At 34.0% G+C, this 13,113-nt stretch overlaps 2 protein-coding genes across 3 annotated transcripts; one reads left to right on the top strand and one right to left on the bottom strand.

The window, feature by feature from the left end:
• Positions 1–707: 707 nt before the first annotated feature.
• Positions 708–1,580, bottom strand: LOC130653671 (uncharacterized). Its single transcript, XM_057456189.1, has one exon. It carries the CDS (start codon positions 1,578–1,580, stop codon positions 708–710), a length of 873 nt encoding a protein of 290 aa, XP_057312172.1.
• A 2,801-nt stretch (positions 1,581–4,381) lies between these two features.
• LOC130654429 (glutathione S-transferase C-terminal domain-containing protein-like) lies at positions 4,382–11,363 on the top strand. 2 transcript variants are annotated; one of them, XM_057457004.1, is made up of 8 exons: positions 4,449–4,768; positions 6,145–6,180; positions 6,429–6,866; positions 7,217–7,415; positions 8,181–8,357; positions 8,680–8,840; positions 10,556–10,746; positions 10,843–11,363. In XM_057457004.1, exons 1-8 carry the CDS (start codon positions 4,523–4,525, stop codon positions 11,165–11,167), a joined length of 1,773 nt encoding a protein of 590 aa, XP_057312987.1. In that variant the 5' UTR covers positions 4,449–4,522; the 3' UTR covers positions 11,168–11,363. The 2 variants fall into 2 exon arrangements, with proteins under 2 accessions (XP_057312988.1, XP_057312987.1); XM_057457005.1 differs by lacking the exon at positions 10,843–11,363 and having other exon boundaries at positions 4,382–4,768; positions 8,680–8,805.
• The last annotated feature ends 1,750 nt before the right edge of the window (positions 11,364–13,113 follow it).

Raw genomic sequence — 13,113 nt, 5'->3', positions numbered from 1 at the left:
TCTGGGTACCTTCTCTCCATGATGCTGCAATGATATCGACAGTGCCTGCTGGAAGCTCTTTACCTTGTAACGATTCCAAGAGACAGGCAGCATGAGCAGCGACAAGGTTTGGTGTAGAGGATGTTGTCTTTTTGTTCCAGGTAGAAACAATAATCTAGATGAAGGAGGAAATAACACAGGTGTCCTGTATAACATATTAATTGCTTGAGGAAACCAAGGCTGTGAAGACCAGAAAGGTACTACAAGAATGCCTGTGGCTTGATCTATATTTATCTTTGCAAGAACTTTTCCAATCAAGTTAAATGATGTGAAGGCATAAAAGTTTAAATTCGACCAGGTCTGAGCGAAGGCATTTACAGCTTTAGCATTTGGATCAGGTCTTAAAGAAAAATAATCCTCACATTTTGCATTGAGTCTGGATGCAAAAAGGTCAATATCAAATTTCCAAAAAATGTCAGAAATTATGTTAAATTGTTTTACATTCAAGGACCATTCAATGTTATCCTGAAATTGTCTTGATTTATAATCAGCTATAGTATTTAATACACCAGGTATATGGCAAGCTGATAACCAAACATCACATGTTCTAGCAAATTCCCATATTTCAACAGCCAATTTATTACAAGCAATGGAGTGAAGGCCCCCCATCTTTGTTATGTAGGCCACAGCTGTGGTGTTATCCATTCTTAACTGAACATGTCTTATTTTCAAGAAAGCTTTGAGTGTAAAAATGCAGCCAACAACTCTAAAGTATTGATATGCTCAGGTAATTCTTCTTCAGACCAACACCCCCCTATTTGAGAGTTTCCGTCAGTGCCACCCCAGCTTTGAAGACTAGCATCAGAGGATAAAATTAGATCAATTTTAGGCAATTGTATAGGTCTGGTAAACTGAGCCATTGTGAGCCACCACTGTAAATCCTTAATAGAAAACTCTGAAATAAAAACCTTTAAATCAAAATTTCCATGGCCTAGTTTCAAGGACCTGTAATGTAACTTGCCATACTTCATGGCATCAAAGGCAGAAACTAATGTTCCAATAACCCTGGAAACAAACCTAACTGTGGGGTGATGCATGTACAGCAAGCTTAAGGCTATTGTCATCTGAGCAGAGTTTAACACAAACCCTAAAAACACCATACATTGGGTAGGCACAAGAATTGACTTGTTTGGATGTACAGTAAATCCTAAGCTGCTCAAAAGTGAGACAGTTGCCGTAATGTTTCTTTGGCATGATTCATAAGTATCACCCTGCAAATAAGAATTGTCTATATATACAACAGATACGTGACCCGCCCCTCTTAGTACTTTAAAGAGCGCTTTAAGAACTTTGGTGAAGATCCTAACAGCTGGACCAAACCCAAAGGGTAAAGCTAGAAATTGGTAAAACTGTTTATTCCAAGAAAAAGCCAAGAACATTTGGAAGTCAATATGTAAAGGGATGCTGTGGTATGCGTCCTTTAAGTCAATACTTCCCATCCAAACACCTGGTTTGATAAGGCATAAAACATCTTGCAGTGTTTCCATTTTAAAATGGCGATATCTGACAGATCTATTTAACTGTTTAAGGTTGATAATCATTCTTGAGCTACCATCTTTTTTAGGGACAATAAATATACCTGAAAGAAAAAGTTATTTGTTGCTTGTATCTGCTGAATTGCCTTCTTTTGTAAAAGTTGTTGAATTTCCTTACTTATAGTTATACAATTTTCTTGTAAAAACTTCATTGGGTGGTAAGATGACACTGGGACACTAATAAATTCAATTTTAACCCCATGCTCAATTATGTCTAGAATATACTGGTTTGAAGTGATAGTCCTCCAAACTTCCAAAAATTTATATATGTTACAAGCTTGATAACGCCTAACTGCTAACTCAGGGTCAGCAACAACAAGGTCTTTACCTACCATTGTTTTCTCCCTTTGTACCCTTTGTACTTCAGGGTTTGAGTGTACCTTCTCAGGGAGTGGTTTCGATCTTTTGAGAAGGTCTTCTCGTTTTTTGACTGGTTATACTTTGCAGAGGAGGAATAACTGGAGGATGGCTGTTTGTACTTTTTAAAATTATTTTTTGAATATGGTGTAGATGGTCGTGAGAGCACTTTTTAGTTTTCTCCTCATCTTGCAATGATTGGATTCTTTTGTCCAAATCATCTCCAAACAGCAACAAGTTTTCTTCAGACACATCCTTTGCCAATCCTTTTAGGTGAGGCATTGCACCGATTAATCCTACTCTTCGATACTGATTTAGATGCTGGTTGGCATTACCGATTAGACAAAGAGCATCTTTAGCCAAATTTAATAAAATGGATGGTTCTATTACAATAAAGTTTCCTTGTTTGGTCTGCCAATTGTAAGATATGCACTTGGCTTTTCGAAACAGTGTTTTGCAGTTTCCGCAATACCAGATCGTTTGATCTTTTGCTGTCTGCCTTGGCCCATATAGGTTTATTGCAGCTCTTTACAGACAAAAAACGGCAATTCATGGGAATTTGGACGTTTTCTAGTCTGCCTTTCAATTTTTCATTGGTAATTTTCTTCGACCACATGAGTTTAGCCATAGATGCTAAAAGTGGAGCTACTACTGTGCCAAAGAAGTCTTCATCGTTATACTCTTTGATGAGGTCAGACCAGACATCTTGGTCTGGGTCCTCTAACTGGTTTTCTTCTTGCCCCAGCATTTCATTCATTAAACCATCATACAATTGGTTGGATGCTGATGTACTTATGGCATCAACATCTTTTTTACTAGGCCTCCTAGTAGAAGAACTAGATTCTACATGACTGAGGCAAGTTTCTGCTGATGAAGACCTAATCTTTTCCTTCCTCTAGGGTGATCTACAGATATGGAAGCATTTGCTTCATTTTGTTTATCTGCACCATGACTTAGACCAGGAGAATTGTCTCCACTGCGGTCCACATGCAAGTTATTATCATTGTTTAAAACATCGGCTCGGAGGCTGTTCAATGAAGTAGAAAATTTTTCTCCTAGGGCTGTGATTGCTTCCAGCTGCTGTTGTTGCATGGCTGGAAGGAGCTTAGTTAAAAAATCCATTGGAGTTTCTAACACTATGGGTTTACCACCTTCTTTTGGAGCTGAGGTGTCTGCCATTTTGATTGCAGCTCACCATAAATTTTAGATCTATAGCAATAAGTAAATAAATAAAATTATGTAAGAGAAAGAATAAATATAAATCTCTACTACTTATGGAAAAATAATAAAATATAGCTAGCTATAGAAAAAGAATTAAAAACGGATTAGCATAGCTGAAGTTTACCAATAGCAAACACCAACAAATCGCACACGTCCGTCACCTTCAGTAAGATATGGGAAATGAACTGCTGAGGATTTTGGGTTATCGAGCTTCGCTCTCATACTCTGCTTGCACAGAAGATTGGGAAATAAAATCCGTGTTGTTTCAAACACCTTGTCATCAGTAAATGAATATATTATATCTTGCTTTCTGGTCCTCTATGCTTTTTTAATCTTGCATTCTTGTTTACAAGACGCCTTGGACAGAAGAGACTAGTAAAAGTTCAAGCCACAATCTTGATTTCCCTGGACCACAAAAACCACAACTTTACAGGATCAAAAACTTTCCTCAGTCTTGTAGCGAAGACAATGTGTTCTTGGTTAATCATTGCACTGTACTTTGAATCCTTATTATTGTGAAGGTTTATCTCCCTGTGCAGACAACAGGCTCTGGGAACGAGGTTTAGATTTAACACCCTACAGTGGTGCAATTAACAGTCAATTCTATGTTTTCAAAATTAAGCTCTTATGTCGGTACAGGAATATATTAACTAAAGTTATATTAACAAATTATGCAAAATAATAATCAAATTCTGTAATAGTTTAACATTATCTATTATAAAAGAAAGAAAAGAAAACCTTTTTGAGGTAGAAGGTAACCTTTAACATCTCTGATCTTTGCAGTTTGTTGTTTATATTGTTTGCTGTATGTGCATGTGTGCGCACATGTCCATTTTTTCTCTATGCAAAAGAAAAATATCACGTCACGCTGAAATTCATCTGTACTTACAGTTTATTCCAAAAAGGCCATATAATTAATTTGCACATAATTTGAACAAAGTAGGCATCTATGCCCTGTAAATCATGTCGTTTTATAATGGCAACTTTGCAGTGAACCAAAAACATGTTGCACTGGGTTTTATTAGAGGTGTACTGTCCAGAGTTACAAAATATTTGGAGTTAGAGGGATACTTTAAAGGTAAAACTTCATATGTCTTATTGAATAAGATGATATGTGCCTGTTTTTACAATTGAAAGAACGGCAATAAAACTAAGGTATAATATCTCAAGGCAAGTCCACATTATAGTTAAATTTTATTATTGTGTATAAGAAATTAAAAAAGTGTGTGTCTTATTAATAATTACGAAGAAGAAATCAACTCTAACCATTTCCTTCCTAAAAACTTCAATTTCCAAAAATAAGTTTGTTTGGAAAGGAAACTTTATTTAGTACTGAAAAGCATTTTTATTTTCTTTATAATTATAGGATCATGACACTATATATAGACAATACATTTGGTTCCAAAGTTGCCCAGTTCATGGTACTTGTTACAGATGCTAATTTGGAAATTAGAGATAATCATACAATATCAAATGTTGCTCTTCCTGCCATTGAATTGTCAAGAGTGAATAATTTACTGGCATCTGGATTGTGTCATGTTACACGACAAATTGTGAAAGATGCAATAAACAGTGAAAGGGATAAAAATAAAAAGAATTGTTTAGAATCTTACTTGGTATGTTGTCTCACTACTCTTGTGTAAAACAATAATGGGATAATAATTCTACTGTATGATCATACTAATTTATAAAATTAATTATTTTTCCATTCTTGATATACCTAAATGGATTTTTCACAAGACTCCCAATTATCCTCTATGATATGCTAATAGTTGTGGAAATATTTTTTAAATATACATCATCAAAATTTATTATTATTTCAATGCAAACAAGGTTCAGAAAAGCTTTTCAATTAATTGATAGCGATCCTTTGATCCTTTTTTTTTGCATATTAAATTCACCTATTAAACATAGAATTAGCATATCGAAACTTTATATTTCAATAATATATACTGTGCATAAATTTAATTAAACCTTTTGTTATCACACATATACATGCATGCTATTGTTTAAAAGCGCTAACAATCATTTGTATATCTTTTTAAATGAAAAGTTGTTAGCCCGTGGAAAATCCACGGGTTCGCCCGTCCTTTTTATACCGCATTGCGTGCTTCTCGCTATTGCGCAGCTAAGCTACCATTTTGCGTGACAGACAGACAGACGTATACGGGTATTATAATAGAGATAGATATTCTTTGTGTTACACTTTTTCTACATTGATACTTTTTAATCATTTAATCATTCTTTATGACAAAATACGGTGGTTTTTATGTTTTCTATTCATATTAAAAAGAAATACAGCGATTTTAAAGCTTTGAAGGGACGTTTTCTCGGTATTTTGGAAGGATATACAATATTTAAGGTTTGAAAGAACATCATTTAAAAAAGAAGTATGCTAAACTTCTTAGATCCACTTTCTTTTTATTTTGAATCAACCTACAGGGATTTAAGCTTTATAGGATCGTTCTTTTATCATTTTAAGACAAAATGCGGTGATTATTCTTCATCTTTATTTAAAAATAGTATTATCTCAGTTCGTTTCGCTGCATCAAAATGTCATTGCATGAAGCTTAAACAACACCACATTTTGTTCAACATAAACTTTAAACCAAAAAAAAGAAAAAAAAAAGGGAAGAAATTCTCCTAATTTTCGCAGATTACTTTGATATTCAGTTTGAGTCCTGATTTTATCATCTTGAGCTTCCACATAAAGTAACAAACATCAAAATATCTTTGATGCCAGTGCATTGTTCCTTAGATGGAATGATTTCAATAAGAGACTCATAGAAAAATTTAGGAGTTTGTTTTGCAAACTACTCGATCATTTCAATAGTGCACCCCCAAATGTAGTAATGATATCAAACAGAAAACTATGTCAATGTTGCAGCAAAAGGGTGACTAAAGTGGGGAAAAGACACCACTTCAGGGATCTGTATTGCAATTTTTGTTAAATTAAAAGGATTGAACATGTACAATATGTATTTTATTTTAGGGTTACAAACAAAATTGCCTGAAAGCCTGTGCAGCAGTAAGTTGTTTTTATTTCAAAACCATTCAAAACACACCTGTACATGCAATCATTTTTTATATCATGCGTATATAGAGTAGTCGCCAAGATTTAGTAAATCTGATTGGTTAATTGCAGCAGCACAAATCTGAAAATTAAAACTATTTTGACTGTGAACGAAGAATCTCATATTTGTGACCAAAACATTAGAGATATTTGTTAAGTCTTTTGTTTTTAACCTGTCATTACCTTTCTCGATAATTTTTCAGGTCAGTAGCTGGACAAAATTTTGCGAAGTTGATTTTCCCATTGCTGTGAAAAAGCTGAAGAAACAATTAGTTGATGTTGAGGCACATATCACATTACCAGATGCATTTGTGAAGCTAGAGAAAGAATTTTTAGTTATTAAAAAGACACCTAATGTGACGAAGTATTTTTCGGGTAGAAAGAAGGATTTATATAGCATTCGTGATAATGTAAAGTTGAGTTGTGAAAATACATTTCACTCGTTACATAGTGTTGTGGCTGCGCTTGGATTAAAAACTGTGTGTACTTGTAAATCAAGCAATAAGTTATTAGAAAACATAAATGATGAGATGTTGAATATAAAGTCGAACGAGGACATTAACTGGCCCTATTTATGTGGACTAACAATAACAATAGCAGATCTCATAATATTTGCTGTCATGTGGGAGTTTTTATTTGTTGTAAGTTTTTGTTTTGATTTACCCATTTACGTTTGCAGCTCTATGTTTAAAATTTTAGAAAATAAAGCTACCCCGTCATGTTTTCTAATAATTTTTAGCTTGTTCTCAAACAACATGGCCGTGCTTCACAGTGTTGTTGCTTAGAAATATTTGTGAGAAAGAATGGGGGAATTATTACTTTTCATTAGCATTTCAAATTTGCAGAAAATAATGATACAAAACTTTTTCAGCTGTTTCAGAAATATTTAAATTTTATCCAACAAAAGTACCACAATACTGACCATTTTTTTAACCTATTAAGTGTTTAGTTTCTTCTTGGCAATTTTTCATATAAAAATATTCCCTTATAGATGTTACCATGCTCAGCATCCCTTGAACAGTTCTTCAAGAAACTACCTCAGACATATAAATGGTTTCTTAGATGTGCGTCTCATCCGGGAGTGTTACCTGCTGCGTGCAACGTGTATAAACTTCGAGAGACGTCCTGTGCGTGTTCGAACAGTGTGAAGTGCTTCTCGTTTCCAAATGGTCACGAAATACTCAAACACGGTAATATAAATATGACACATATTATCGCCCACTTTCTAACGAATAATTGTTTACAGGTAAATATTAGAGTCTTATCATACAGTGTCTGTAGGACCATGAAACGCTTAAAATCAGACTAGGTAACCTGAAAATCCTTGACAATGCATAAATAAGGGGCGATCACCGACCATTGATCCGCAGAATCTAAGGAATATTAAGATTAAAAAACGTTCCTTTTTTTGCACACACAAGAAGAACCTTGAAAACGTTAAAGTTAACATTTCCAAAAACTTTTGTATCTTTTTAAATACTTCCTTTCTCATAAACTTAAATGTTTGAGTCTTTTTTACACGTGCATGGAGATTTGACCTTGGTGCAACTTTCACATATTGCAAAACATACCAAAGTCTATTAATAATAATAAAAAATCTTGAAAATCCGTAGAGTGTTGTAAAACATTTGAAGACACTCTGCATATATTTTGGTTTTCTAACTAGTATACAAGCCTTTAAAATTTCTCGTTACGTCTTTTATGCATACACATTTACACTGCAAAAACCTCTGAATTGGTAAATTTTGAATCAATACCCTTTACAGGTCTAAAATGGCAACAAATAAGTGCAAGTATTTTTTGTTGTATCACATCATAGTCATAATCTTAATAATACCACAAAGAATTTGTTAAACATCCTTTGTTCTCTACTCGTTGAACAATGTTTTTCTCTTCAAAATCCTGTAAAGCGTTGCAGTTTTTTTCTAGTAATTTAATGCAATTCTTTATTGTAGTTTCATTCGAAGAGAAAGCTTCCAATCCAAAGCAAATGCATATTAAAATAACGAAAAGCCTTCCTCGGATACTCGACACACTACAATACCATAAAATAAACCCATCTTTTAATAACGATGAACCGTTCACTTCAATACCATGGGAGAAACTGCCATCCGGAGTAAATCCTGCTGAAGGTTGGATTTTGTTGATAAATAAAGGATTTTTTCCATTAAAGCGTTCGTTGGCCGCAGCTCACAGTGTTTAGGCTCAGCATGGTCCATTTTCGTTACATTAAAGACGGCGGGTTTTTCTGAGTTTTTATTGGTTGGTTGTTAAAAAAGTTGTCCGTCTGTAAATGTCTATAATTCATAACAATGGGATATATAATGATAGGATTTGTGGCGCAAGCATTTACTGTCAAGGTTTCTGCTCCTGAAGCATTGGTTTTAAAATTTGTTTTTTAAGACAAACTTGCAATCGGGAAATGTAAGTTTAAAACTTTTCACTTTTCTTTAGGAGAATTAAAAGAACAACGTGCTCTGCGCAAACGACAACAGATTGAAAACATGGCGTCTCGAGTTCTTCCACAAATAAGGAGTGGTGACGAGGTTGTCGATTTTTGCGCTGGAGGAGGACATCTTGGTATTGTCATCGCTTTTTTAAGACCAGCTTGTCACGTATGCTTTACCGTAAATATTATCACAATTGGCCTTTGTTAGGAAAATGTCAGGCTACCTGTTGAACCCACTCTAAATTGGCGTTTAAAAAAGGTACCTACTGTAGAGAGACAAATTTTTATAGGGTAATGTTTTTTATAAAAACAAGACGTATGATATACGCAAACAACCTCGCCAACAAAGTTTATAAAAAGCTGTCTATGAAATTGTGATTTCTGTTACGAAGTTAGACACGACATATTTTGCTATTCGGATAGGCAATAATATTGATAGAAAATTCCTCGAAATTTCAATTTTCGTTAGGTCAGTCTGGAGTAAACTGACTGACAGGAAGAAGAAAGACCACAAGCTCCACCTAAAATTTTTGAAATTCAGTAACCCCCCCCAAAAAAACAAACAAAAAAAACAAACAAAACAACAACAACAAAAAAACAACGGGGTATAAGAAAGTCACTTAGTGAGAAAAAGCAAAATAAAGAAAAATAATATACGATCTTAATTGTTCGAAAAAGGAAATAGCTTTAGTTAAAAAACCATATTACTAGAAAAAAGAAAAAATGCAGCCTCATTCATGGTTGAAAGTCGCGCGATGGAACGTTTATGGTCTTAAACGGCATTTAGTTGACAAAAAATTAACATTTTGATGTCACTATCATGTTCAGCATACTTTTTTTGTTAACTTTGTCAAATTTTGTCGAAAATAAAGTAATTTTAATTTTTGGTCCAATTTTGGCCTAAAATAACAATTAGGTGACAAAAATCAAAATTATGATGTCACTATTATGTTCAGCATAATTTTTTTGTTAACTTTGCCAATTTTTGTCGAAAACAAATACCAAATTTGGCCGATGACTTTTAAGTACTTAGAGAGTTTAGGTATGAAGTTTAAATTTGTGACGTTGCAATTGACCATTTGGTTAGTTAATTACGAGTTGGAAACACATCCTCGCAGGCGAGATAGTAAAAAGAAAAAAAAAGAAAAAATAGTTACCAAGATGAGATTCGAACACACGACTACTCCCGTGTCGGTGCTCAGAGAGGCAAAAATTTCTATTCTTGTAGGACACATTTGCGTTTTAATACAAGCTCACGAGCTTGTAAAAAAAATGTGCAAAGTGAAGATTTTTTTGGCCATTTCCTGAAATGTCGAAACAGCATCCACTGATGGATGCACGGAGGGCTGCGATAGTTCCACCTAGGCAGATGTGCAGGGTGGTTGAGGAACGTTGAAAATAAACTAGGCGCAATTTTTGCGATATTTGAATTATGGAACAATCAACGTGACGGCCCGCATAGGTCCGGGAAATTGAATTGTGGGTTACAAAAAATAAAAAAAAAATAAAGCTAAAAAGCTAAATCTTAAACAGTTTTAACAACTACTCTACTGCGTTTTTTTTTTCAAGAAAGAAACTCCTTTTTGAGTGGGTAATGTCGGATTAGGGGTGCTACAAATGATTAAAATATGCTACTCCGCCTTACTAATCACAGTTAGCTGATATAATCGAGCCTTTTAATTCAAATTTTAATGTTGTGAACGATTTATGCGCTGTAAGTTAGGGACAGGGTATACTTGGTCGAAAAGGCCACTCTTATTTTTCTTACTTGTGATAGCGGGGGATAAACCTTGTCCCACGTATGGCGTGTACTTTATTGGATTTATAAACTACCTCCTATTAACAAAAGTAACTGAAGTGTTTTTTTCTTCGTGTTTTTAGGTAACGCTTTTGGAAAACAAGGAAGAATCGATCGATCGAGCTCTGTCAAGAATTAGGAAGTTAAGTCTCACAAATATATCGGTGGTGTTGTCAAACTTAGAATATTTTTGCGGGAACTTCAATGTTGGTGTAACTTTACATGCATGTGGGTCTGCCACAGATTTAGTGCTGGCGAAATGCTTAAAAATGAGGTAATATTGGAGTGCTCTGACAATAATAAGTATAAAACATGAGATTGCAATCCCATATATCTTTATTATGTGCCTGATTTGAATTTTGAATTCTAGAGCATCTTTTGTTGTGTGTCCCTGTTGTTATGGGAGTATTCGACCAACGGAAAATATTACGTATCCGAAAAGCAAGAAATATCAATGTTTGGAGGAGGACGATTATTTTCTGCTCGCGCGCTCAGCGGACCAGACGTCATCAAATTTTGACAGCGACTACAGCAAGCAAGGGAAGAACAGTATGTTGTTAATAGATCATGATAGGATGATGCACGCTGTGGAGGAGAGCAGATATGACACTCGTATTTATTCCATGATACCTGAAACATGCTCTCCGAAGAATAACTTACTTGTGGGAAGCATACTAAAGAACAGCGAGCTATAACAGAGTTGTTAGAACTTCTACCTATTGTTGTGTAGTACCGTGGTGTGCATTGAATACCAAATCAACCGTCAATTAAAATTTGTATGCTGTCGAAGATTTATCTTTGCTGCTAAAGTTAGTTTTCGTTTTCTATAATATTTCAACGAAAACGAATTTTGAAGAAAAGTTGGAAAATTAATAGTTTCCTTACTAGCCACATTTTCTTTCTTTTACCTGTGATGTGACTGGCGCGTTAAAAACTAGCCCTAAAGCATTTGAAATTACGATGCATCATCGGACATGGAAAGATATTTCTATTAGTGCAGTGGAAAAATCGTTCATTACATGCTTTTTGTTTTACAAGAAAACTTTTCTAAGAACACGAGTTCAAATCTCAAATCATTGCTTTCAAAACTAAAAGCATCCTGATTCTAAATTTTTCCATCAAACAAGAACAACTCAGGATAAAATTTTTCCTCAAATTCTTTCTTCACCCACAATAATTGCTCGATCGTTTTTGAACATAATTTTGAAGCTACCTCAACAACAAAAGCATCCAAAATTTCAATGTAAACACAAATTCCAAAAACTTTAAGAAAAATATCTGTAAATAAGAACAAAACAAGGGCAAATACTGAGGTCCGTACTATTAAGAACAAAATAACAAATAAGATTTAAAAAAAAAATGCGTTAAGCGAAGATGAATTTTTGCGAATCGATCTATTTCAAATAATTTAAGAAGATTTTTCGCAAATGGACCATTTTTGATACAAGGTACAAAAACATGGCGGAAGAAAGGCATTGTTAGCTCAAAGAGGAGATTATATGGGAACTTGAAACTTGACTTCCCCAACATTTTAATCTCAAAGCGAAGACTAGGGAAGTAAAGTATTTAGAGGAATTAGCCAATGGGTTGCAAAGTTATTCATTTCGGTATATAGGTAAAATTCGATAAAATTAATCAACTTTAGGTACAAAAAACAAACAATTTGATCGCACTTTTTATGCTCGAATTAAACCTATTGAACATGACTCGTTATAAATGTTTTCACCTAAAAACCAAGTTATGATTTGCGAGAGACTAATTGCGTGAGTTCCAGAAAAGTTCAGTTTTCGAAAAGGTCAGAGAATTATAAATCTAACAAAATCATAAAACAAAACACAGGTTGGCTATTTTTTAATTGGTAAACACCTAGACAAAAAAAGAGTTTTTATTTATTTAGAAAGAGTTTTTATTGCCTTTTTAGCACTCTTTAATTATATGTACGACAAAGAAAATCGAATTCAAAACATTAATTTTGAAAAAAAAGAGAAATTTGCATTAATCCACCTCAAGGTATACTTTCTCATCTGTTGGACGCATATGCACAATTTGTTAAATACCCTTTTGTTTCTTATTTTTTATTTGTGTGCCAATGCGATGGATACCTTTCCAGGAATAACAAAATTTGAGGAATAGATATATTTTCCACTATTTGGGGAACATTAGGTTATTAAATTGTGCGTCCAACAGATTATACCGGTCCTAAAAAGTAGATCCATGTTTTTGCAAATGAAAACGCCTTGCTATAAATTATTTAACCTATCAATCCTAATTGTAGTCAATTCAGAAAACTAAACTTTGAATGATTCTTTTAATTCATTAAGGTTCCAGACTGATAAAACTCAAGTGTGCGTCCGACAGATTTTTACTGTTTTTTTTTTTTTACTTACTATGATTTTTTTTCTTAATAGAAATCAAGCCCTTTTAATTTAGAAAATATTGGTCTTGGTCTTAAAGGATAGTTTTAAACTAAACAATGATTTTTAATGTAGATACTTCAGTATACAATCTGTTGGACGCACACCTTATTTGAATTTTCAACTTATATATATTATTTAGACATTTTGGCGCTTTTAATTTGCCTTTAATTTTGTTCCCGTGTTTTTCTAAATTATCCGCAAATCTGTTGGACGCATATATTCTC

The sequence above is a fragment of the Hydractinia symbiolongicarpus genome, chromosome 8 (genome assembly GCF_029227915.1).
Source record: "Hydractinia symbiolongicarpus strain clone_291-10 chromosome 8, HSymV2.1, whole genome shotgun sequence".
Taxonomy (NCBI): Eukaryota; Metazoa; Cnidaria; class Hydrozoa; order Anthoathecata; family Hydractiniidae; genus Hydractinia; species Hydractinia symbiolongicarpus.
Note: the sequence above shows the minus strand (reverse complement) of the source record. Positions and strands in the feature narration are given on the sequence as shown.